Source organism: Carcharodon carcharias, chromosome 1 (assembly GCF_017639515.1).
Source record: "Carcharodon carcharias isolate sCarCar2 chromosome 1, sCarCar2.pri, whole genome shotgun sequence".
Taxonomy (NCBI): Eukaryota; Metazoa; Chordata; class Chondrichthyes; order Lamniformes; family Lamnidae; genus Carcharodon; species Carcharodon carcharias.
Window position 1 is genome coordinate 123,204,901 of NC_054467.1, and position 27,274 is coordinate 123,232,174.

General features: G+C 41.4%; 1 protein-coding gene across 1 annotated transcript in view; it reads right to left on the reverse strand.

The window, feature by feature from the left end:
- The window catches only part of lgi2a (leucine-rich repeat LGI family, member 2a), an 87,966-nt gene that overhangs the window by 46,547 nt on the left and 14,145 nt on the right, over positions 1-27,274 (reverse strand). Inside the window, exons 3-5 of the mRNA XM_041182672.1 lie at positions 23,480-23,551; positions 23,325-23,396; positions 23,092-23,163 (exon numbers count right to left, since the gene is read on the reverse strand). Coding sequence (XP_041038606.1) covers positions 23,092-23,163; positions 23,325-23,396; positions 23,480-23,551 — 216 coding nt within the window. The remainder of the gene's footprint in view (positions 1-23,091; positions 23,164-23,324; positions 23,397-23,479; positions 23,552-27,274) is intronic.

Here is a 27,274-nt window from a genome sequence, read left to right on the forward strand (position 1 = left end):
TGGAAGAATCTAGAATTAGGGTTCACTGTTTAAAAATAAGGGGTCACCCATTTAAAACAGGGATGAAAAGAAATTTTCTCTCAGAGGGCATGAGTCTTTGGAACTCCATTCCTCAAAAGGCAATAGAACCACAGTCTTTGAATGTTTTCAAGGAAGAGGTAGACAGATTCTTGATAAACAAGGGGGTGAAGGGTTACCAGGGGTAGGCGGGAGGTTACAGTCAGATCAGCAATGAACTTATTGAATAGTGGAGCAGGCTCGAGGGGCCGAGTGGCCTACTCCTCTTCTTAGATAGTATGTTCGTATGAATGTTACTTGCCACTCATCAGCCCAAACCTGGATATTGTCCAGGTCTTGCTGCATTTGGACATGGACTGCTTTAATATCTACTTCAGTATCTGAGGATTCGCGAATGGTGCTTAACATTGAAGATTGCACAATGAACATCCCCACTTCTAACCTGATGATGAAAGGAAGGTTTTTGATGAAGCAGCTGAAGATGGTTGGGCCTCAGACACTACCCTGAAATTTACAGTGCTCCAGATTTCTGGTGATTAATTTCAATCACTGGTAGATTGAGTCACCACAATTCGGGCATACATACCTCCATATTCAATTCTCCATACTGTGGGTCAGCTGATCTCTCCCCAGCACAGGACCCTGTAAAATGTACCCACTCTTACATTTCATTTGATCACATATTATTTCAAATGAAGGAAAAGAATGTTCTGGGATTCCATTAAAAGACCACCACTGGCACCTTCTTTAAAATTAATTTGACAGTTAGTGCAAACGATTGTGAAAACCAGATGAACAGGTGAGAAAACTGTTTTTGTAAATTCACTTAAAAAATTTACTAAAACTTTAAAACTTATAAATTTACTAAATTAATTCACGATTATCTCCTCTTTACATAGCCAAGAAACAGACCATTTGCTCAACAGGAACATGCCTGTATTTATGTACCAGATTTTCATAAAATTATTGTATGTAAATATAAGCTTGTCAACTATTAAATTTGCACATTTGCTTTGTTGAATATTTTGCATAGAAACAACTTACAAACGAATCATTGAACATGCTGTCATCTAGTCAGACCTCAAGTTAATCAACAGGAGATGAAGCATTTTTTTTAAATTAAAAGTTAAAAAAAAACATTTACTAAGCATTATAAATGAGCAGCTGAACTGCTCATTAAATAACAGCTGGTAATTGCACACACAGTGAAAGATTCCCTCACTTTTGAGAAGACCAACAGGACCTGCATATTGATAGCAATGCCATGTCCATGTACTCATTTGACATTGCTAGCCTATTCGCTGACGTACTGCTCAAGAAAGCCACAGACATTTGCACCAGAGGGACTGCAGCAGTTCGAGAAAGCAGCTCACCACCACCTTCTCAAGGGCAATAAAGGGATAAGCAATAAATTATAGCCTCACCAGTGACACCCACATCCCATAAAAGGAATAAAATAAACCAGGTTACCATATCATGGCAATCTAGATGCGCCACCGTATGTGAATCTGTATTCATTGAACTTGTGAACTCAGCAACTCACGCAGTTGAGTTCTGTTCTAAGGACACTATATATGCCCAAATAGATGGTGGTGTCATGGGATCCCCTCTAGGCCCAGCTCTCACATCTTCGTCAGTTTCCACAAGAACACGTCTTGAATGAAATGACCCCTAACCTCCTACTCCTTGCATATTTCCGATTCGTAAATAATAAGTTTGCTATATTTGAATCTGCAGCCACATGTAAGAATTTTCTTAAGCATCTTAATGGGCTCTATCTTGCACTCAAATATACCTTTGAAATGGTGCAGTCAAGTGAGCTCCCTTTCCTCGACATGCTAGTTGAGAAGACTGCTAGTAGGTTTTCTACTACTGTCTACTGCAAGCTGACTTTCACTGGTCAATATACGTGTTGGGATTCCCACAGTTCCACGCACTATAAGATTGGCTTTATCAGCAACCTTGTAAATAGGGTGCCAGCTATTTGCTCACGATGCAAACTAGGGCACATCAATCTGCAGGATAAAGGCTACCCTGATCAGATCATTGCTTACTGTATATCGTGCAAACTCATGAACGGGCCTAAGGCCACCAATTTAAGATCATCAGTTAGGCTCGCAGTGTAACTTACTTACATGTGCTATCAGCTACATATAATCACAAACAAGGCCCTGTCCTTTGCAAACAGAAAGAACATGTCTACACATTGTGCCTTTCCCAGGGAGTGGGTGACATAGTGGTATTATTGCTAGACTATTAAATCCAGAGACCTACGTAGTGCTCTGGGGACCCGGTTTGAATCTCACCAGGGCAGATGGTGAAATATGAATCCAATAAAAATATGGAATTAAAAGTCTAATGATGACCATGAAACCAATGGCCATCTGGAGGTCCGCAGCATTACAGATGCCAGTCTTCAGCCAATTTGATTCACTCCACCTGTTATCAAGAAACAGCTGAAGGCACTGGATACTGCAAAGTCTATGGGCCCTGACAATATTCCAGCAATGATACTGAAGACTTGTGCTCCAGAACTTGCTGTGCCGGTAGCCAAGCTGTTCCAGTACAGCTACAACACTGGCAGCTACACAGCAATGTGCAAAATTGTCCAGGTATGTCTTGTACACAAAAAGCAGGACAAATCCAACCTGGCCAATTACTGCCCCTTCAGTCTACTCACCATCATCAGCAAAGTGATGAAAGGGGCCATCAACAGTGCTATCAGTGCACTTGCTTAGCAATAAACTGCTCAATGATGCTCAGTTTGGGTTCCACCAGGGGCACTCAGCTCCTGACCTCATTACAGCCTTGGCTCAAATGTGGACAGAAGTGCTGAACTTCAGAGGTGAGTTGAGAGTGACTGCCCTTGACATCAAGGCTGCATTTAACAGAATGTGGCATCAAGGAGCCCTAGCAAAACTGGAGTCAATGGGAATCAGGCTCTCTGCTGGGTGGAGTCAAACCCAGCACAAAGGAAGATGATTATGGTTGTTGGAGGTCAGTCATCTCAGCTCCAAGATATCACTGCAGGGTAGTGCCCTCGGCCCAACCATCTTCAGCAGCTTCATCAGTGACCTTCTTTCCATCATGAGGTCAGAAGTGGGGATGTTCACTGATGATTGCACAATGTTCAGCACCATTCGCAGCTCTGCAGATACTGAAGCAGTCCATATGCAAATGCAGCAAGTCCTGGACAATATCCAGGCTTGGGCTGATGTGAGGCGTGGATATTACTTGCCACTCAAGTGTCAGACAATGGCCATCTCCAACAAGGGAGAATCTAACTATTGCCCATTAACATTCAATGGCATTACAATCACTAAATCCCCCAGTATCAACATCCTGGGGGTTACCATTGACCAGAAACTGAATTGGACCAACCATGAAAATACTGCGGCTACAAGAACACAGAGGCTGTGAATCCTGCAGTGAGTAACTCATCTCCTGACTTCCCAAAACCTGTCCTCAATCTATGAGGCACAAGTCAGGAGTGGGATGGAATATTGCCCATTTGCCTGGATGAGTGCAGCTCCCACAACACTCAAGAGGTTTGGCACCATCCAGGACAAAGCAGCCTGCTTGATTGGCACCACATCCACAAACATTTACTCCTTCCACCATCGATGCACAGTGGCAGCAGTGTGTACCAACTACAAGATGCACTGCTGAAACTTACCAAGGCTCCTTAGACAGCACCTTCCAAACCCACAACCACTACCATCTAGAAGGACAAAGGCAGCAGGTGGATGGAAACACCACCACCTGAAAGTTTCCCTCCAAGCCACTCACCATCCTGACATGGAAATATATTGCTGTTCCTTCACTGTCGCTGGGTCAAAATCCTAGAACTCCCTTCCTAACAGCACTGTGGGTGTACCTACACCACAGGAACTCAGTGGTTCAAGAAAGCGGCCCCTCTCAAGGGCAATAAATGCTAGCCTAGCCAGTGGTGCCCACATCCCATGAATGAATAAAAAAATTCTAAACAAAAGCTTTGTAACAGCCATCCCAGGGGGATGGCCAAATAGGAGGCAGCCTCAGAGACGTTGAGCTGGAGGGCGCACTGATGACATGTGAAAACTTGGGACACCCACAACATTGGTGTGAAAAAGCCAATTGGAAAATCCAGCCCTTGGATTCTATAATGACTCTATGGAGCAGACAGTTTCAACAAGAAACAGATAAACTATTGCAGGGAGCTTTTCAGGTGCTACATGCTCGATCAGGACTCTCACCATGAAGCTCCATCCCCCTAAGCCTGTGCTTAGGGCTCATTCATTGGAGCCTCCCAGAACATCATGTGATCCCGATAGATAGCAGGGGAGACTATACCTTGTTACTACATTTCCTCTCTCTTTGTTTTTTTTTTACAATTTCTATTTACAGGGAAACATTTGAATATCCAACATATACATATATTCAACTTCAGGTGATTGAAGATTAAGTCTTTGAGGTGCTCTCCTTATACAGCTAGAGCGGCGTAGCTCTAACGCTTGAGGTTCCTCAACAGGATCAGGAACTTCAGCACAAGACATCATTAGAAAGTGGCAGTTCTGGGTATGGCAACTCTTCAGAGACATCAGGATTGTCTATTCTAGGTTGATCTGTCACCTCAGGAATTATCAGTTCGATGATAATCACTGGCAGAGTAGTTGGTTGTTGGAATGTCTGTTTAGCAAGATTACGATCTGCATGCTTATGAATGATTCTATCTTCCACTAGTACTTGGAAAGATAATGGGCCAGTCTCTGAGACAATGGCTGCAGGAGCCCAACAAGGTCCACTTCCAAAATTTTGCATGAATACCTTGTCAGCTACACTGAATGAGAGAGTTTTGTTGTGTATATGGTGGTTCAATTTTTGATTACTCTGATTCCGCTCTACCTTCCTCTCTAAATTTGGAAGCACCAAACAGGCTTAACTGTGTACATAGGTGACATTTCATCAATAATTCAGATGGTGTTGGAGCCCCGTAGTCGAATGTGGCGTTGCACGATAACTGAGAGAGCTGGAAAGTCGAGATTCTGGAGTACCTTCTGATAACCTTTTCATACCAGTCTTGAAAGTTTGTACAGCTTTCTTGGCTAAACCATTCGATGAGGGATGGTAAGGGGCTGTTTTAATATGTCTGATTCCATTCAGATTCATGAATTTCTGAAACTCTGTGCTGGTAAAGGCTGTATCATTATCAGAAACGATGATTTCAGCTAGGCCATGTATGCTAAAACAGTGACGTAGCTTCCCGAGAGTCGTGCTCCGTGTTGGTGATTTGACTTTGTATACATCCATCAATTTAGAATGTGCATCTGCAATCAAAAATGTGGTAGCCAAGAATGATCCTACATAAATTGATATGTAGTCTAACCCAGGGTTGACCTAGCCACTCCCACAAATGCAGGGTTTGCTGAAACAGGCAATTTCTATTGTTGCTGACAATGGAGACAGGCTTGGTTATGCTTTCAATGTCACTGTCTATGCCTGGTCACCAGACATAGCTTTGTGCAAGCATCTTCATCTTCAAAATGCCTGGATGCGCACTGTGAAGCTATGTTAGAATTGATTCTCTACCTTGTGATGGGATGATAACTCTTGATCCCCACAACAAAATTCCATCTTGACAGCTTAACTCTGTTTCTGGCAAGGAATGGTCTCATATCTTCAGATAAAGGCGAATTTGACCATCCTTGCAAAACAAAGTGACTGACTTTCAACAATATCGGATCTCTGTTTGTCCAATTTGTTTCGCATACACAGACAAAGAATCCAAGAAATTCAGTAATAGCACTAAAGGAGCATGTACAATGCTATCTGGTAACGGGAGATGATGGAGTGTGTCCGCATTTGCAATAAGCCAGGGAGTAAAAGTATGCTCATATGCAGATAATAATGAGTCCAATGTTGTATTCTTGCTGATGCTATTGGCAGAATGTCCTTATAGTCACTGAATAAACCCATTAATGGTTTATGGTCCAACACAATGGTGAAATAGCATCCATGTAGATACTGGTGGAATTTCTTCGCTCCAAATACCACCGATAAACCTTCCTTTTTTAGCTGGGAATGACCTTTCTCGGCTGTGGAAAGAGCTCTCAAGACATAGTCAATGGGCCTTTCTGATCCACTTTCTGTTGTATGTAATAACAGTTCCTACACCATAAGGAGAGGCATCACATGTAATACTGTTATGTCACAGCAGTTGGTAAAGGCTGAGTTATTTAAATCTTAGAGAAACTTGAACAATCGTCATAACCTATATTTTCTATTGTTATGTCTGAGATGCAGCTCTGAATTCAGAAATGAAATGAAACCACCAAGCGTCGAGAGGTTTTTTTTTAATATAAGCTAAATTAAACATTAATTTAATAAATTAAACATATACACATGTCTACAAATTACTATAACAACTTTTAAACCAATCCCTAAATTAATTACTCCCAAGTAAATCTTCACCAAGGCAACAATAACCAATAGACTTTAAACAGGCACCAGGCAAAGCACAATTGACCCTACAAATTCAGAATGAGGTCCCTTGCAATTTGGTTCCTTTTCAGACAGCTGTAGGGCTTACAGGCTGCTTAGATCTTACATGTCCTTGATCTGCACATACAAAACTCATTTCTGTTTATACCTCAGCATCCCTTTGAATGTAAATTCTCATTGTATCACTAGGGGCAGGATTTTACATGTCGGCAAGCAGGGGTGGTGGGGGGGTGGGGGGTAAATCCTGCCCTAGGTCTTTGAACTCTGCTTCTTCTAACACCAATTTTATTAGGAATAGAAACATTTCTTGGTGACTCCAAGCTTGATGCAAGATTTTACTCCCTTCTTTTGAATGGTTTATTCAAAAAATGCAAATGTACTCTTTACCTACTAGCCTTATGTTTGTTTATCTAATTAACATCTCAAACTATTGTACATCTAAGCACTCAGGCAAGCTAGCTTTAATCTAATTAAGCCATTGACCCCACAAGTCCAATTTTTATACACAGTAATATCTCTTCATGACATCCCCCTCCATATTGAAAAATGAACCATCATAAAAGATGGCTTCATTTTTAATAATCCATCTCACTATCTATGCTTATTACACTGTTATATTGTAATGTTAATGGATGCATTGGTAATGTATATACACACAAGTCCTTGGTATCAATAGAAATCACTCCAGTTCAGTGTCCAGATTTTTTTTAAATGTCCAATTTTCCTTTAAGCTTCAAACTCTTGATAACACATGTGTGAAATGGCTGTAATAATAGACTCCACTGAAAAGTCTTGCACTTATGTCTCGAAATTTGTCCAAAAGCTTCAAATGATTATGATCTGTATAAACAATTGTTTGCAACATAATTTTCAAAATTCTGCAATGCTAACACCAAACCCAAGGTGTCTTTTCCAATCATTGAATATCTTCCCCGTTGTATGTTTAGCTTCTGTGAAAAATACCCTATCGGTTTTTCAATTCCAGTATCAGCTTTTTGTAACAGTACGGCCCTAATGCTTATATCGCTTGCATCGACATCCAACTTGAATTGCTTGGCATAATTGGGTGCTGCCAAAACTGGTGTCGTAGTTAATGGTTTTCAAACTATTAAATGACTTGTGACACTCCAGTGCCCATTGAAACTTCTTGTTCTTTTTTTTTTAAAAGTAGTGCAGTCAGTGGAGCAACCACACTACCAAAGTTTTTTTTTTAAAAGTAGTTCAGTCAGTGGAGCAACCACACTGCCAAACTGTGATGCAAATTTCCGGTAACGCTCACGCCCAGAAATATCAAAACTTCTCATTTTGTTTTAGGCACTGGGAAATCCATGATAGCCTTGACTTTCACATCTCTGAGCCATCTAACCATATCCAATGGTGTGGCCTAGATAGGTAACCTGCGCTTGTGCAAACTCACTTTTAGTCAAGTTCATCATCAAATTAGCTTCTTGCAATCAAGTAAATAATTCTTCCAGATGCTGTAACTGCTCCTCCCACGTCTGACTGAAAATGATTAGATCATCAATATAAACCATATAATTGCTTAGACCTGCAATTACTTTGTTTCAGTCTTTGAAATGTCGCAGTTGCATTCTTCATACCAAATGGCATGACTTTAAACTGATATAGTCCACTTGGCAAGACAAAAGTCGATATCTCCTTTGCTGCCTCCAACCACGGTACTTGCCAATTTGCTTTTAGCAAGTCAATTTTTGTGATAAATTTTGATCATCCCACTTTCTCAATGCAAATTTCCAACCGTGGTATAGGATTTAAATCTGCTTTTGTCACTGCATTCACTTTGATAATGCACACAGTATTTGTGTTCCATCCGATTTCAGTACCAGCTCAATAGGTGAACTCCAGTTACTACAACTAGACTCAATAAGATCATTTTGAAGCATGAAGTCAATTTATTTTTGTACTTGTGATAATTTTGCAGGATTTCATTTATAAAGATGTTGCCTTATTGAAGCTGAAACCTGTACAGATATATCATGTATAGCTAAATCTGTCTTTCCCAATTTATTCCCACTGTAATAGCATTTCCAAATCATTTTGACACTTGTTTGGAAGGTAACTTAATATTTCATTTAAATTTAAGTATTCCCTCATTATCCAATTTGATTAGAGGAAAATCAATTTCAGAGTCCTGCATTTCTCCCTCTTTCTCATCATCCACCATCACTAACAGCTTTTTGTTCCTCTTCCCTGTTAAAGTACTTTAAGCATATTTACATGACACACACTCTGCTTCTTTCTTCTATATGGATTACTGATTAAATAATTTACTTCACTCAATTTCTTTTCAATCCTGTAAGGCCCACTAAATCTTGCATTTAATGAGTCATCCAGTACTGTCTGAGCTTTAGGTTTCTTATCTGCCTTCGCTTTCATCACTTGCTGTGATATCTTTAAATGTTCCCTAGCCAACTCACAAGCTCTGTTCAATCTTTCCCTGAAATTTGATAGAATAGTTTGAATTTTGACCCAATTTCTCATAAATCAATTTCAGTGGTCCCCTTACCTCATGACCATAATCTAGTTCAAAAGGGCTAAAACCAATAGATGCATTAGGAGCATCTCTCGTAACAAATAACAAGAATGGAATTCCCCTATCCCAATCCTGTGGATAATCCTGACAGCATGCTCTCATCATGATTTTTAAAGTGTGATGCCACCTTTTCAAAGCTCTTTGTGACTCTGGATGGTAAACTGTTGATTTAAATTGTTTTGTCCCCAAACTGTTCAATACTTCCTTAAACAGCTGTGACATGAAATTTGAACCCTGATTTGATTGTATTTCTTTAGATAAGCCACATCATATGAAAAATTTAATTAACTCCTCCACAATCCTCTTAGTTGTAATATTTCTGAAAAGGTATCACATCAGGAAGCCAGGTAGATATATCCATTATTGCCAGTAAGTACTGATTTTCACATTTAATCTTAGGGAGGGGTCCTACACAATCAAGACACCAGTAAAAGGTTCTTCAAATGCTGGTATTGGGATTAAAGGCGCCAGCTGAATCACTGCTAGTGGTTTCCCTGTTATTTGACATGTGTAACATGTTCTACAGAATTTGACTACATCCCTATGCAATCCTGGCCAAAAAAAACTATTTTTCCTGTGTTTACCTAATTCCTAAATGTCCCCCAATTGGAATTTCTTGAGCGATCCTCAATCTCATTTCTATACCCTAATGGGATAATAATCTGATGCACCTCCCTCCAGCTTTCAATTGCTGAGACATGATTCAGCCTCCGTTTTCTCATTAAAATATCACCCTTAGGGTAATAGCATACTGGAGTACATCTTGCTTCTGTTTCTGAATAAGCTTTCTGATATAACTGTTTTAATTGCAAATAATTTTTCTGTAACTCCACTAACCTCCTTGAGTTAGCAATTCCAAGCTGAATTGTCCTGTAGTCTTTTCTCCTGAACATTTTTATCAAACGGTGCTAGCTAATTGGATTTCAACACCTGATTGCCTTTGAACTGCCTGCTTATCTTGTTTTTCATCTGTGCGCCTGTGATTTCATTATTACGCGATCTGGAAACAATACAAGATGCTCCTTCCGTAACACCTCTATTGAAACCACTTCTACAGGGTGTTCAACTACCATAGGTATCACCCAAAGCTGTGATCATTATCCAAAATAAGTTGAACCCCTGCAATGGGTAATTTTTCCACTACTCCAACTGGCTTCCAATTGCTATTTAAATTTATCTTCTATATTGGAATGGATTTAGCATCTCCATGAACCCCAATTATTATCACCTGCTCCTGCAATACTCCCTCTAAACAACAAATATCACTATCCCACAGCATTAAGGATTGACTAGTTCCTGTGTCTCTTAAAATTTTAAGATCTTTACCTACTCCACCCTGTACACATGGAAAGACTTTCCCTTCACACACAAAGTCTTTAATGATTTCTGCAACCTGCTCCTCTGAATTCTTTTGGGTAAACTGAACACATTCCCACTTCTTTACCTATCACTGCTTCTTCCTGTTTTACCTGTACACAAACCATTGGTTTTTCCTGTGCCTGAACCTCAGAACCCACAGTACTTTTACATCTAAAATGTTTCTGTACCCCAATAATTCCAACAGATTTCCCAGTAATTTCCAATACATTGACTTTGTGCACCACACTTTATTATAATAAAAACACCTCAATTTTCAAATGTCACTCCTACCCTCAGCACCTTCCTTCTTATTCTGAGAAAAAACTTCCTGGGAATTTCCAGCTATTCCTTCTCTTCCCTGACTACCTGCCTTCCTTTCACCTTCCCACTTTCTATCATTTTCTGATTTGAAAGGGTGACAAAAAGAGGTTTAGCTCTATGAACTAACTCAATCATCAGCTATCTCTGCTGCCTGTCTTACAGTTTGAACCCTCTGTTCCTCAACATGTGTTCTCACTACTAAAGGGATTGAGTCTTTAAATTCTTCCAAAAGAATTACTTCCCTAAGAGCTGCATATGCTGTCTCTATTTTTAATGGCCATATCCACCAGTCAAAATTACTTTGTTTTACTCTTTCAAACTCAATATTAGTTTTCCCAGGCTGTTTTCTCATATTCTTAAATTTCTGCCTGTATGCTTCAGGAACCAACTCATATGCACTCAAAATAGCCATTTTCATCACATCATAGTTCACCGATACTTCTTCACTGAAGCATATGCCTCATGTGCTCTACTCACCAACTTAGACTGTAATAATAACATCTTGTACTCTTGTGGCCATTTCATCTGTTTAGCTAGCTTCTCAAATGAAATAAAGAATACTTCAACATCTTTTTTCCTCAAACTTTGGGAGAGCTTGTACAGATCTAAACATCTCCCTGCTGGGTTTTAGGTTAAAGGTTTTCCCATCATCAAAACTCTCTTCAGAATCTGAGATCTCTTTTTTAAACTTACAGTCTTTTAAGCAAGTGGTCCCTGTCTCTTTCCCTTGCCTCTTTCTTTATCCTTCTCTCCTGCCTGAAATTCCAGTTCCAGCTTCCTTTCCTGCCTTGCTGCTTGCTCCCTTTTAAATGCCATTTCTCTTTCCTTTGCTTCTAATTCAAGATTTTTCAGTTCCTTTGCTTCTTCAAATTCAAGCTTCTTCATTTCAAACTGAAATCTCACTACCTCCAGCCGTGACTCACTCGTGTCAGGTATCACTTCCAACTGTAGATGCTGTGCTATACTTTTAATTATATCTGCTTTCTTAGCCCCCATGGGTAACCCTGATTGTAAATTATCCAGCAACTCTGTTAAACTTATTCTTGAATACATTTTGTAACCCAACCAGAGTTATATCTTCTACTCCCAGACAAATCTTAGCCAACTGCCAAAGCCATCTTGCAGTCTCACCACTTATAAAAAGCCTCACCAACTCCTGAATTCAAAGTGCTTCTCGTACTGGTAACCTTAAGATTCACCAATTCCAAACCAATCAAGGAATTACAACTATTATTCTGCCAAGAGTTCCCAATTGTTACGACACAGCAGTTGGTAAAGGCTGAGTTGTTTAAATCCCAGAGGGAAACTTGAACAACTGTCCTAACCTATATTTTCTACTGGTATGTTTGACATGTAGCTCTGAATGCAGAAATGAAACCACCAAACCTCGAGGTTTTATAATATAAATTGAATTCAACATTTATTAATTTAACAAGAATTTAAACATACACATGTCTACAAATTACTACCATAACAACTTTTAAACCAATCCCCAAATTAATTACTCCCAGGTAACAATAACCCATAGACTTTAAAGAAATAGACACCAGGCAAAGCACAGTTGACCCTACGAATTCAAAATGAGGTCCCTTGCAATTTGCTTCCTTTGAAGCCAGTTGTAGGGCTTACAGACTGCTTAGATCTTACATGCCTCTGACCTGTACAAACAAAACTCACTTCCGTTTATACCAAGCCTTCCCTTTAAATGTATATTCTCATGGTATCACTAGGTCTTTGAACTCTGCCTCTAACAATAAAACCACTTTCATTAAACCAATTTTATTAGTAATATAATCACATTTCTTGGTGTCTCCTAGCCAGGTGCAAGATTTTACTCCGTTCTTTTGAACAGTTTATTCAACAAATGCAAATGTACTCTTTACCTACTAGCCTTACTTTTATCTACTTAACATCTCAAACTACTATACATCAAAGAACCCAGACTAGCTGGCTTTAATCCAATTGGACCCTACAAGTCCAATTTAAAAATAATTTCCAATAACATTATATGCATTCATATCTCTTCATGATAATACCAACTCTTTTGATGGGTCGTAGCGTACCAATAAACATGACAAATGCAACAGTTTCTTTACTTTCACGAAGGTTTCTTCTTGTTGCGAATTCCATGACTGATGGCGATTCTTTTTAACAAAGAGTATAACAGTGCCAATACAGTTGATAAGTTAGGCAAGAAGCCTAACTTATCAAAAGTAAAATAAGGCAGGATCTGGCCAAGGTAGACTGGAAACAGTTGCTTGTGGAGAAATCTACAGAGGAACAGTGGTGGGGGGGGGGGGGGGGGGGGGGGGGGGGGGGGGGGGGGGAGAGGAGGTATTCAAAAAGGAAATGGGGAGGATACAGGCTCAACATGTTCCCTCTAAGGTGATAGGAAGGAGTAACAAGCCCAGAGAACCACAGATTACCAGAAATATTCAGGTTACGATGAGAAGGAAAAGAGAGGCTTTTAGCAGGTACAAGGGAAGCAAATCAGCAGAGGCATTAGTGGAGTACAGACAGTGCAGAAAGCAAAGAGGGGATATGAGAAAGCTCTGGCTGGTAAAAGTAGGGAAAATCCCAAGATATTCTAGAAGTATATCAATGGGAAGAAGATAAGCAGGGAAAGAGTAGAGCCCATGAGGGGCAATCTATGGGTGGAGCCAGAGCACATCACCAGTGTTGAATGAATACCTCATATCCGTCTTCACCCAAGAGAATGAGGATGGAGGTACCGAACTCGGGGAGAGAGACTTAAGCACATTGATATAGGGAGTGACAAGGTATTGGAGGTGTTGGCAGGCTTAAAAGTGGACAAATCTCCAGGTCAGGATGATTTGTGTCCCAAACTGCTGAGGGAGGCAATGGAGGAGATTGCAGGGGCTCTGACCCAAATTTTTAATTCCTCTCTGGCCACAAGGGAGGTGCCAAAGGACTGGAGAACAGCTAATGTGGTTCCGCTATTTAAGAAGGAATGTAGAGATAAGCCAGGGAACTACAAGCCAGTGAGTCTCACATCAGTGGTAGGGAAACTATTGGAGAAATTTCTGAAGGAGTGTATCTATTTCATCTTGGAGAGGCAAGGTTTGATTAGAGATAGTCAGCATGGCTTTGTCAGAGGGAGGTCATGCCTAACAAATTTCATTGAATTTTTTGAGGAGGTGACCAGGTGTGTAGATGAGGGTAGTGCAGTTGATGTAGTTTATATGGATTTCAGCAAAGCCTTTGACAAGGTCCCACATGGAGACTTATAAAGAAGGCAAAGGCACATGGGATACAGGATAATTTGATTCGGTGGATTCAAAATTGGCTAAGTTGTAGGAGGCAGAAGAGTGATGACAGAAGGATGCTTTAGTGACTGGAAGCCAATGTCCAGTGGTGTACCACAGGGATCTGTGCTCAGTTCCCTATTATTTGTCATTTATATAAATGACATAGATGACTATGTGGGGGTAGGATTAGTAAGTTTGTGGATGACACAAAGATTGGCCGGGTGGTTAACAGTGAGGTTGAGTGTCTTGGGCTACAGGAAGATATAGACGGGATGGTCAAATGGGCAGATCGAATTTAACTCTGAAAAGTGTGAGGTAATACACTTTGGAAGGAGTAATTTGACAAGGAAGTATTCAATGAATGGCATGGCACTAGGAAGTTCTGAGGAACAAAGGGATCTTAGCATCTGTGTCCATAGATCTCTGAAGGCAGAGGGGCATGTTAGTGGGGTGGTGAAAAAGGCATATGGGACACTTGCCTTTATCAATCGAGGTATATATTACAAAAGTAGGGAAGTTATGTTGGAGTTGTATAGAACCTTGGTGAGGCCACAGCTGGAGTACTGTGTACAGTTCTGGTTGCCACATTATAGGAAGGATGTGATTGTACTGGAGGGGGTGCAGAGGAGATTCACCAGGATGGTGCCTGGGATGAAACATTTAAGTTATGAAGAGAGGTTGGATAGACTTGAATTGTTTTCATTGGAGCAAAGAAGACTGAGGGGTGACCTGATCGAGGTGTACAAAATTATGAGGGGCATGGACAGGGTGGATAGAGAGCAGCTATTTCCTTTAGTTGAGGGTCAGTCACAAGGGGGCATAATTTCAAGGTGAGGGGCAGGAGGTTTGGGGTGGGCTGTGAGGAAAAACTTTTTTACCCGGATGATCTGGAATGCACGGCCTGGAAGAGGTGGGTTGCCTCACATCCTTTAAAAAAAGTACCTGGATGAGCACTTGGCACATCATAACATTCAAGGCTATAGGCCAAGTGCTGGTAAAGGGACTAGGTAGGTAGGTAGGTCAGGTGTTTCTTACGTGTCAGTGCAGACTCGATGGGTGGAAGGGCCTCTTCTGCACTATGATTCTGTGAAGCGGGTTTAGTAGTTGTTCATACTCAGGAAGGATTTGAGTTTGGTTACATCGGATGGTGAGAGTGCATCTCTTATTGCCAAACTCTCTCTTCTACCAGTTGCAAACCCATGATGTCTAGCCTGTGACCCAGGTAAGTAACTTCTGGTCCTTGAAAAAGTGCATTTTTCCTTCTTTAGCAGTACACCGGCTTCCTTGAACCTTCCTAGCACCTCCTCCATGCTGGCCAAGTGCTCGGTCTCAGTTGGCCCTGTGATCGGAACATCTTCCAGGTATGCTACCACTCAGTGAAGTCTTTGCAGAAGACTTTTCATTGTTCTCTGGAAGATTGCACATGCGGATGATACTCCAAAGGGTTGGCGAATGTACTGAAAAAGACCCTTGTGTGTTTACAATCGCGTATTCTCTCGTCGTGCTATTCAGTTCTAATTGTTGGTAGGTGTGGCTCATATCCAATTTTGTATAGGACTTGCCTCCAACCAGCTTTGCATATAAGTCATCTATCCTTGGAATTCGGTACTTGTCTAGTTTTGCTGACTTATTTACGGTCAATTTATAGTTCCCACGACAGTGTATGGTTTGTTTCGCCTTAACCACTGGAACTATGGGTGCTGCCCATTCTGAGAATTGGACCGGTTGAATGATGCCCAGCTTTTCTAACCAGTACAGTTCTGCATCTTCTTCTCCTTCAATGCATGAGGCACATGTCTGGCCTTAAAAGAATGTGTTGTTGCCTCGGGATCCACATACATCTTGGCCTTCACACCTTTTAACTTTCCTAATTAATCTCGAAATACACTTGTGTTTCTTTTGCAGTTCAGGAATTTCCGTTTTCAGGTGAAATATCTCAGGCCAGTCAAACTTGATCTTCTGAGACCAGTCTTGGTCTAAAAGATTGGACCTTTCTCCTATCACTATTATCACAGGCAGCTGGGTTGTCTGTTGTCTATAAGACACTGGTACTGAGGCGATTCCCTTTACCTTTATAAATTCTCCAGTGTACGTCTTTCATTTAGCGGTTGTCCACTCCAGGTTTATTGGCTGTCCACCTTCAATAGGTATTTGAAAGTGTGCTCTCTCACCATTGTAGTTGAGGCACCCGTATCCACCTCCATTATTGGTGGCTTCTCATTAACTTGGATTATGACAGTGATAGGTTTGGTTTTCATAGCGGTTACATTATACAGGGAATAAACATCAGTGTCAGCAGCTTCACGTCCTGCCACATTCTTTAATTCAATCATGTTGGTTTGCTGTTTTATGAGCTATTTCGACTTTGCCCTGCATTGCCTTACTACCTGGCCTTACTACTGTGGCAGTAAAGGCAATCTGCCTCCTTGTATTTACAGATGTCTGGTCCATGGTCACCTCCACATCTATAACAACCTAATCTTGAAGTTGCTGCGGAAGTGTTTCTACACAGCCTTTTCATGTTTCTCACAGTGGACATTGCCTCTCACTTTGATGCTGTGAGTCTGGTTTTTGCGCCACACATGGCAGTAGGTTCCCACCCCACATGAAGAATGGCCTGCAAGTCTTTCGCAGCACTTTCCATGGCGAGGAAGGTTTCTAAGATGCACTTTAAGTCTATGTTGACCTTGGTGAGTAAAAGGTGCTGTATGGCATCGTCCTGAACTCTACAAACTAATCAGTCCCTCAGCATCTCATTTAGTGTGTCCCTGAAGTCAGTGTTCTGTCAACTGCTTAAGGTTCACTTCACCGGTTGCGATGGACTCTCCAGGGGCCCTAACTCTGGAATTAAACTTAAAATGCTGTACTATTACGGATGGCTTTGGCAGGAAGTGCTTTTTCACGAGATCCACTAATTCCTTATAGGACTTAGAATTGGGTGCATTTGGGGCCACAGGTTGGGAATGAGATTGTATGTGGCAGTAAAACATACACTCAAAAAGATGGCTTTCTGCTTTTCCTCCATGGCAATCTCACTTGCTACAAAATAAAATCTGAGGCACTCTACGTATTGACTCCAGGCTTCCATAGTCGCATCATAAGGATCGATTCTGCCGAAGAGTGGCATGACTGGTGAGTAGTCTTTTCTTTTTCTTAAGATTCGATGTATTCACAGTAACAAGGTGAGGTGCAGTGTCAGAGCTATTTGCCCCTTGTCACCAATTGTAATGACTCGATGGAGCAGACAGGTTTCAACAAAGAGATAACCTTTATTACAGAAAGCTTTTCAGGTGCTACATGCTCGATCAGGACTCTCGTCAGGGAGCCCCAGCCCCCTGGATTGCCTGCACTTAGGGCTCATTGGTCAGAGCCTCAGAACATCACGTGACCCCTGACAGAAGGGGGGGCTATACTTTGTTATTATAGATTCTGTATTTCAACCTCACCTTTCTGAAACTCTAAAGAAAGTCTGATGCTTCTAATTGTTTTTGCAAGACAAACATTTGGGATGGAATCTTGTGCTCTTGCTGGTGGCATAGTTGGAGGCAGGAAGGACAAGTAATTAGGCATGATACTGGAACCCTGCTGTCTTCCCGCCTCTGCCAGAATTTAAATTTTGGGTGGGAAGGCCCATGGTCGATCTTCCCGCCCCACCACCTATTGAGACCTTTAAGTGGCCAATTAATGACCACTTAAGGGCATCATCCCACTGCTGCTGGATTTCACCCAATTGCAGGCAGGCCTGTTGACATGTGGTGTGCACGACAGACAAAACTGTGTTTGTCACCTCCAGGGGTGGGGTGTTCTCGCTCAAAGGCACTCTGAGCAATCAAGGGATTCAACATAGGGAAGGGAGGGGCCTGAGAGCCACCCACCCCCCCCCACCTTGTTGTTGACCCTCCTACACCCCTCTCCCAGCAATCTCCACCGCAAAACCCCTCCCCACACATTACTTACCTGCGGCCTGGGTCGCTCTGTGATCCTTGAACTCCAGTAAGTATTTTTTCCTGCAGCAGTCAATAACCTCTGATTGGCTGGCATCTTGGCAGCTGATATTTCCACTCATGGTCATGATTCCAGGATATGGCCCGTCGCTGGCCTTGCCATTGCCCAATTGGCTTGTGGTTCCGCAGACCTTCCCAAAAAGAGGCAGTGTGGGTCACTTGACAGCCCTCCAGCCGGCAGGTGAGACCTCCAATGCCTCAACAAGATTCTGTCCATCATCTCAGGACCGTAAGACATATGTGGCAAATTTCTACAGAGAGTGCACATACTCCAAATCACCATGTCAAGCCATAAAAATTGCCTTTGTCTCCTCTGTAGTACATCCAATAAAAGGAATCCTAAACCTCCGCTATCATTAACAATTCAAATTAGTCATGAAGTTGTTGAAAGTAACAAGCACTAGCTGCTGAGGAGTTACTTATTTATGTTCAATTTTAAAACATAATTGGAGGATTTTGATCCTTTCTTAATCCCTGACAGTAGTTAATCAATAGATAATTTCACAAAATGGTAAAGCATAACCAAACCTTGTTCCAAATGTTGATAACTAGTACTAAGATTCAACCTTAATCTAATTCTTCGACTGGTTTTAGTTCCCAAGTAGCTGGTTTAAAAAAAAAATCTTTAAGATGTCGGGTTAATTGGGTTGAGTGGTAACTTAATAGAATGTAGAGATCTGATTAAAGGTCTGAGATTGGGAAAATGGCAGCAGGTACTATTGAGAATTTTAATTTTGACACCAAGGAACCTGGAAATGAGAAGGATCCAGCAACCATGCCGCTAACTGGGAAATGTCTATTCATGGAGTCACTAACCAAAACAAGTTTCATTGTCAAAGAAGCAAATTTATTTACAATATGCATAGCTTCTCCTGTGGAAATGAAGTGTGCATCGGAGCCCATTACAACGGGGCAATAGGAATGTGGCATTGTTGTTGAACTCAGCATTTCAATAACCACTATAACAAAAAAAAAAAATCGCACCATTAGGATTAGTACACTGGCTACAGCACATCTGATCTGCTGCCATTTTCGCTGTGAGGTATTCCCATTAGAAATGCAGCAAAAATTTAAATCACCAATCTCACCAGTGCAGAAAAATCTGGGCCAATGGTAAAGGTCTCGCGGTGTGCCCTATTAGTTTGACTTTCCTCCTAACCCTTCTGCCCAAAAAAATTGTCCTGCAAGTTGTTGCTGTGAGCTGATAATGATGCAGCAAAGGCAACGGAGCGTTGGGACCTGGGATCAACAGGATAGAGAAAGAAACAGAGGATCAGCCAAGGAGGAAATAGGGTGAATTAGAGTCAAATCAGGTACCAAACAGAAATAGTGTGGGAAAGATTAAATTAAGAGGGAAAAATAGACCAAAAAAAAAACTAAATGTAAAAATTTTAAATTAAAAATAAATTGAATCTCTTAACAATTTATTGCTTGTAATAATGAGATACCAGTTTCAATTATTCCTTTATAGGGCAAGCGGTTAAGTGATATTTCAGGAACAAAAATATCATTAAAAAGGAACTTACTCTGTTAAATTTCCAGGTCTAATTTGTGTGCCAAATTTAATTGGCAATTAGAGGTACAGTGGCTCAAAACTGGCAACCTTGGGACTGAAACCATGCCAGATTTCAGACCTTGCCAGATTCTGGGTCAGCCAGTTCAGGCAATAGATGGTTTAGGTCAAGACAAGTAAGGTGGGGGCAAGGGTCGCTCAGTGCACAGGAATAGACTGGCATGCAAGCAGCAAAGGGGATAACTAGCCAGGCACCACACCAATGCATCATCTTGCCGAGTTGTCCCACTAAGGTTTTTTTATTTTACACAATTTACATCGATGCATGGCGTATCTAAAGATGTCCAGTTTTCAGACAACTCCAGTTTTTGAACAGCCGGATTTGAAACACTATTCTGTCCTGTGTAAATGCAGCAATTTCTTGAGATTCTTTGTAATAAATCCACAAAATGCAGTTTTTATTGAAAGGATTTGCTTTTATTAGTTGTTGGTAACATCTAAGGTGCATTTTCTGGACATATCAGTCTACAGATTGCCCCCAGTACATATGTATTTTGAATAAAATGTTCTCCAATTGTGTTTAGACAACACCTGTGTTTTTGATACTGGTGGGATTATAGTCACTTACCTTAACCTGCAAGCTTCCCAACTAAGGACCACTGTCGTTCCTGAGATTCTAGCTTTTCTCTAACCGGAAGGGAGCCTTGCCTGATGTCCCTTCTGCAGAGTCTGTTTAAGTGGAATTCCCAAGCCTGGTTTTGAAGAAGAGACTGAAACTAGGATGCTTTGGTGGAGACAGTTTATTACTGCTCATAGAGCTTACTTCTCCACTCTGACACCCTCCCCAGTGTTGGATGGCTCTTCTTTATATCCACATCTGAGTATAATTCACTAATCAATACCCAATGCTTGTTCACCTTATTACCTTAAACTGCTGGGTATTTAACATCCATCAACAGAACCTATTAGATACTAACTGCCTGGGGGGGCTCTGTGTTTGAGTCACTGTGGTGGACCTGCTTTTGAAGCTTCCTCTGGGAGCCATTTATACAAAGTTTCTTTAGGCAAAGAGCTCAGCTAATATCATGGTCACTGAATTGCTTTTTTGCCAGTTTTGGTACGAAGCTGCTTTAATGTAGTTCTGCTCTGGAGACACACTGATTTGTCAAAGACACAGTGATAAGTATCTTAAAAGAAACTGAATCCCTCCTCGATGGTGCTCAGTAGCCCTTTTTTAATGGACTTTGTACAGCTACAGCTATAGTTGACAGTGCTGTCATGAACAATTATGGTCTCTTGCCAGCAGCAGATTCTTAATCAGACAACTGTCCATCCATCCTTCCCATTTAATGAAGGGTAGATTCAGAACACTTCTCCTCACTGTCCATTTATTCTTTGGGATACGAGAAGGGTTCCAGTACAAGGAACACCAGCAAATGTAGTCAGAGTGAAGGCTTTCCAATCTACACTGTTACCCTTAGCCATTCCTTGTCTCTTTACTCATCCAACACCATCAAAATGTACAATAACAGCTGTTTCCTGTGACTGCTCTACATTTATAATTCCCAAGATGCTGGTATGTTATTGGAAGTGAAAGTGGTGATTCTGGGTTTACTGTACTGTTCTGAATTCCACTGCACACCACTGATCCCAGCTTATCATCTGTGAAGAAAACAGAGGGTACCTTTCAGAGTCTATTAATACACTTTGCTTAAAGCCTTGTCTTTGACAGTAATAATGTGGGAAATCTTTCTCACCATGTGAGAGCCAAAAATCAGCAGGAAGAATTAAATTGGAACATAGAAGCTGTTTCTCCTTCCACTGTGTCCACGCCAATGCAGGCCAGCATCCTTTGTTCAAAACTTGTTAGAGGCTTCATTGTATTGCTGTCACTACTGGTATCACTGTAGATGATCTTCTGCACACCATCTCTTTCAGCAAGAGTGACACAACCAGACATTATTGGCAGAGTACATTAACCAAGAATCTGGTACACCATGTGTGATACTAACAGACTGAAATCCCTATATATATGATGCATGAAAAAGGCTGCAGCATTATGGGGCCACCCTCTTCTTCCAAAGTGGTGGTAAGTAATCAGCTCTTTAACCACTTCAGAAATGTGAAATTTCAGCTTTGGTGGAGACATGTGCTGTGTGACCAATTTTGCACTCTGAGATTAATGAATTTGTGAGGCACAAATAGAACCTTAAGAAACGACAGTGTAACTGCCAGTTTGATTGACAGTGGTACAAACAGAAACGAGTGAACTTTAATAAGTTTGGACAATTCCAGAAATCATAGTCTTCTGATATTCACAGTTCAATTTTTCCTATTAACCTTTAATCTACAGCAGAGATCTGTATGCAGAAGCTCAGATTAATCTAACACATTACTGAATTTTTCTGACATAGCTAAGATTGCAGTTTGTGACTTGACTCTATTTCAGGACTAGCATAATAGTGACATTTCGATATGTTTTCTAGTAAAGTTCAGGTGACTTTTTTTATCACTCATCATGAAAGCATCAAGCCCTGATTTCATGTTCCCACTCTAAGTACCCCAACACCATACTTTTCACAAATTTGCTGATCTCACTCAAAATCATATTTGATTTTAATTTAGCTCACTTACAAGTTCAACCTGTATGTTTGATTTGTTGTAAATATCCTTATGCATTTAATATATACAGCAGAGATCACAAGAAAAACAGTCATATTAGCAGCACATTGATCTCAAGCCCATTTATCCCATTGCACATTTCCACAGGGCAGAGTAATGGAATGTTCTGTCTCTGGGTGTGTTTGCCTAACATTTTGAAATATATGGTTCATATTTAACCAACTATTACATTGGAATTTTTTGTAGCACAACTTATTGGAGCTTTGCCAGCTCAACATATTGAGTAAATCTTCCTGGTTCTTTGCCAGATTACTGAGCATAGTGATTTACTGTAGCAAAGTACACCAACTTGAGGGGAAGACAAAACAAAAATAAACAGGGACTGCCTCCACATGGCAGATAATGGAGTGGCACTGTCGACAGCACTGTACTACCTGAAGGAGAGAAACCAAAAACAAGAAAGGAAGAATAAAGGCCTTGTTTATTCTTTCATGGGATGTTGGCATCACTAGCAAGGCCAGCATTTGTTGCTCATCCCTATTTACCCTTGAATAGAGTGGCTTGCTAGGCCATTTCAGAGGGTAGTTAAGAGTTAAAAACATTACCATGGATCTGGAATCACAGGTAAGCCTCGTCAGTTAGGGATTACAGATTTCCTTCTTTAATGGGGATTATTGAATCAGGTAGAGGTTTTTCAATGATTGCTTCATGGTCACCATTACCAAAACTAGCTTTCAATTCTAGATATTATTAATTCAATCTAAATTCCACCAGCTACATGGTGGAATTTGAGCCCACATCCCCAGCACATCACCCTTTGCATTACTAGTCCAATGATATTACCACTATGCCACCATCTCCCTCTTAGGTTGACAAAGTGTCAAAAACAAGTGCTAATGAATAATATCGCAAGTTAAATGAAATGATTACTGAAAAAGGTGAGAATCTTACAGTTCAATCAAGGAATCCAAATCACTGAAGACATCTCTTGGCAAGGATCCGATGCCGCTGTTAGCCAAAGAACTGAAAATAAAATAATTAACCTTAAAGCACCACCTCATTAGTTTGAATGTCTTCTGAGAAATTACTTATTTTATAGTTAGCTCCATTCTATTGAAATATGAATTTAAGGAATAAGTTTGTATTAAAGTAATTTAACAGGTGACAAGAATACAAAAACTTACAGATGGATCAAACCTCTAAGGCCTCGAAAAGCATGTTTTGATATAGACTGAATTTTGTTGTTTTCAATGAATCTGTAGAAGTGAAGACAACTGGTTCAAATGGTTGATCAGAAATATGATGAAGGAAATATAAGTGAAAAGAGAAAAGAACTTACAAATACTCTAGATGTGGAAGCCCAGCAAAGGCATCATCATTTATTGACGTAACTGAATTTGAATTCAGGAGTCTGAAAAAAAGTCAACTCTTTTGAGGATCTTGGAGCTTTAAATTTATGTTATTAAAAATTAGCATGCAAACTAGAATTATTGGCAATAGATTTAACATAAACTTGATACAAGCAATAAACCTTGACAAATGCATCAAAGTTTTCTTTCAAAGCTGTGTAGTTTTGGGAGCAAAGCAGCCTGAAAGATAGGGTGTGTGGGGGAATATGAGGGATTGGGGGAAAGGGGGAACAGGAACAGAAGCAGAGGCACTGGACAGATAGTCTCCATCATGGTGATGAAGAAATCCATGAGTTCCACACAGCTGGTGTTAGAGGTGAGGGTGGAGCAGACAAGGGCAAGGGCTTTAAGGAAAAGGTTGTTAGTAAAGAAAAGGATATCTTCAAATAGGCAAGAAAATCACCAATCACTCGTACCAAAACCCATACAGAAAATCATGAGTTAGGTCAGAACTTTAACCTGATGGATAATTTCAGAGTTACAGGCAGTTTCCATAACTTTAGAAAGTATTCTTAAAATGGTCAGAATTAAAATGATCAGATTGATCACCTTTCCTAACAATAGAGTGAACATGAGCTAATAGCCAAACAAGAGAAATATAGATTGGACATTGGAGAGATAATACAGCATTGGACAGTAGTTAATGCAAAGACAAACATTTTGAAAATGGTGGGAGGGATGTCATCAGGACCTAGATAAAGTCCAGAGCAGAGGGTCTGTAACATTTACTGGAACATGATGCTGGTTAGCATAGAAGAACAGAATGGAGCAATGGAGAGAGTTTCTTTACTCATACTATTAACTTTAACAGTGGAAGAAAAAAGTGATCCAAAGAGGTCAGCTTTCTGTTGGGAATGTTAGCAATTATACAATTAACTTGGGAGAGAAGTGGAGGGTTTACAAAAATACAGAGGGAAGAATTTTCCTGCCTGCGAAAGGGGGCGGGTCCCACTCGCCAACGCGTAAAATGATGTGCAGTGAGGTCAGGCGGACATCCCGACATCACTGCACGTCATTTAGATTGTCAGCTTGGCGGGCAGGAGAAGAGCCCAGGCGGCCTTCGCATTTTTCATGAAACCTCATCCACAAGCGGGATGAGGTTTCATGAAGGGTTTATTAATTAAATAAAAATTTTTGACAAAATTAATGGACATGTCCCAGCTCATGGGCAGAATTTTGCCCTAGGTTGGCAGCAGGCCCCACCGGCTCAGCAGCGGGTGGGTAGCCGAGCTCCACCACCGAAATGGGCCCCACCATCATTTTGAGTGAGCGGGCCAATTGGGGAGGGATTCCCCATCTGTCAAAGTGCGCTCTTTCACGCATGCACGCGAAAGAGTGTACATCTCCGAGACTAAGTGCTGTCTCAGAGAGATTACTGACAGTGCTTCAAAGTATCAAAATAGAAAAATTTTTAAAAATTAACATGTCCCCCTCATGTGACAATGTCACACGAGATGGGACGTGTTAATAAATCTCACAAAGTTTATTTAAGATTTTTAAAACGGACATGAAGCCTCATCCCGCCAGTGGATGAGGTTTCATGTTTTATCAGAAGCCTGCTGGGGCTCCTGGCCTGCCCGCCAGCCTTAAGCTTGGACGGGCAGGGCCTTTAATTACCTCAATTATCCTGTCAATGGCCTCAATTGGCCATTGACAGGTCGGTGGGCGGACAGCTAATTTCGCTGTCTGCCCGCCTTCCTGAATAGTTTAATGGGGCAGGATGAATTCGGGAGTTCCTCCTGACGTCATCCCGCATCATTGTCCCATCGGCAAGCAGGGCCTGCCCCCAAATTGCCAAAGGGAAAATTCAGGCCCATGTGACAGTTTAACATAAGGAGACATGCCCTTAAAATTTTTTTTCACCTTTATTAAATTTTCCAGAACTTAAACTAATCTCCCGAAGCACCTCTGTGCCTCAGGGAGATTTCTGCGCTCTTTCGTGCGCATGCGTGAAAGAGTGCAAGCCCCGACTCAAGGAATCCTTCCTGCCCGCACAGGGAGCACACAGCACTTCCAGGTGTGCATCATGCTGGACGAGCCTTAATTGGCCCACCCACATAAAATGGCAAGGCGCACTCGATCAGGGGCGCCAACTGGGTTCGCGCTCGCTCCCGCTTGCCCCGCACTAGCCCCCCCACCTGGGGGAAAATTCAGCCCAGAGACTGCTTTAGCAAGAAATGAGTGTGAGAGTTGAAGAAGGCCAAGAGTTGGCACTTCCCTTAAATAAGTTGTGTGTTTAGATTTTTAAAAAATCTTTATTAAAAAATCAGCTCATAATGTTAACTGTTTGACATTGGTGTAAAACACGTAATCATTACTGAGTGTGTTATTTCACAGGAATGTACTTCTTAAAAACTTAGATGTCTAGCCAAGTACAAAAGAATAATCCTGCAGTCTTATCCACAACATGTTTTCTGAAAACAAAGCACTGAAATTAAGTATGGGTGTCATTTTAAATAGCTTAATGCAGCAGTGACTCTTCTCCAGTTGAGTCTGTTAACAGTAGAAATTTAGGAAATAATATAATTTGTTTTCAGGAATGGATTTATAAGAATCACAAGTAGAAATAAAGTTGGCTGAAGATTCATCATTAATCAAGAGACTTGCCCCAAACTGTCCTTTGATCCCAGTGTAAGTGCTCAGAACTGCCCACGGAGAACTTCTACCTCTGACCATTCCAGAATGCTCGAAGTCGGCAGCAGACAAGATGAATTGATAGATGTGATTTTGCTTGGTAAACATTTGAAAAATTCTAGGGATATAGAAAAGTTTTAGGGATTTCAGACCCCATGAAGTCTCATGGTATCAGGTCAACAGGTGCAAGGAAATCTCCTGCTGATTTCCACATACATCAGCCACTGCCACCCTTCCCCACCACCACCTCCCCTCAGCTAATGAATCAGTGCTCCTCCATGTTGAACACAACTTGGTGGAAGCATTGAGGGCGGTAAGGGTGCAGAATGTACTCTGGGTGGGGAACTTCAATGTCCACCACCAAGAGTGGCTCAGCAGCACCACTACTGACCAAGCTGGCCGAGTCCTAAAGGACATAACTGCTACACCGGGTCTGTGGCAGGCGGTGAGGGAAACAACAAGAGGAAAAACATACTTGACCTCATCCTCACCAACCTGCCTGCCGCAGATGCATCGGTCCATGACAGTATCGGTAGGAGTGACCACTGCACAGTCACTGTGGAGACAAAGTCCTGTCTTCACAATGAGGATACCCTCCATCTTGTTGTGTGGCACTACCATCCTGCTCAATGGGATAGATTTCGAACAGATCTAGCAACTCAAAACTGGGCAACCATGAGGCATTATGGGCCATCAGCAGCAGCAGAATTCACAGATTCACAGAATCACAGGGCAGAAGAGGTCCTTCTGCCCATCGGGTCTGCATCGATATGTGAGAAACACCTGACCTACCTACCTAGTCCCATTTACCAGCACTTGGCCCATAGCCTTGAATGTTATGACGTGCCAAGTGCTCATCCAGGTACTTTTTTTAAAGGATGTGAGGCAACCGCCTCCACCACCCTCCCAGGCAGTGCATTCCAGACCATCACCACCCTCTGGGTAAAAAAGTTTCTCCTCACATACCCCCTAAACCTCCTGCCCCTCACCTTGAAATTATGCCCCCTTGTGACTGACCCTTCAACTAAGGGAAACAGCTGCTCTCTATCCACCCTGTCCATGCCCCTCATAATCTTGTACACCTCGATCAG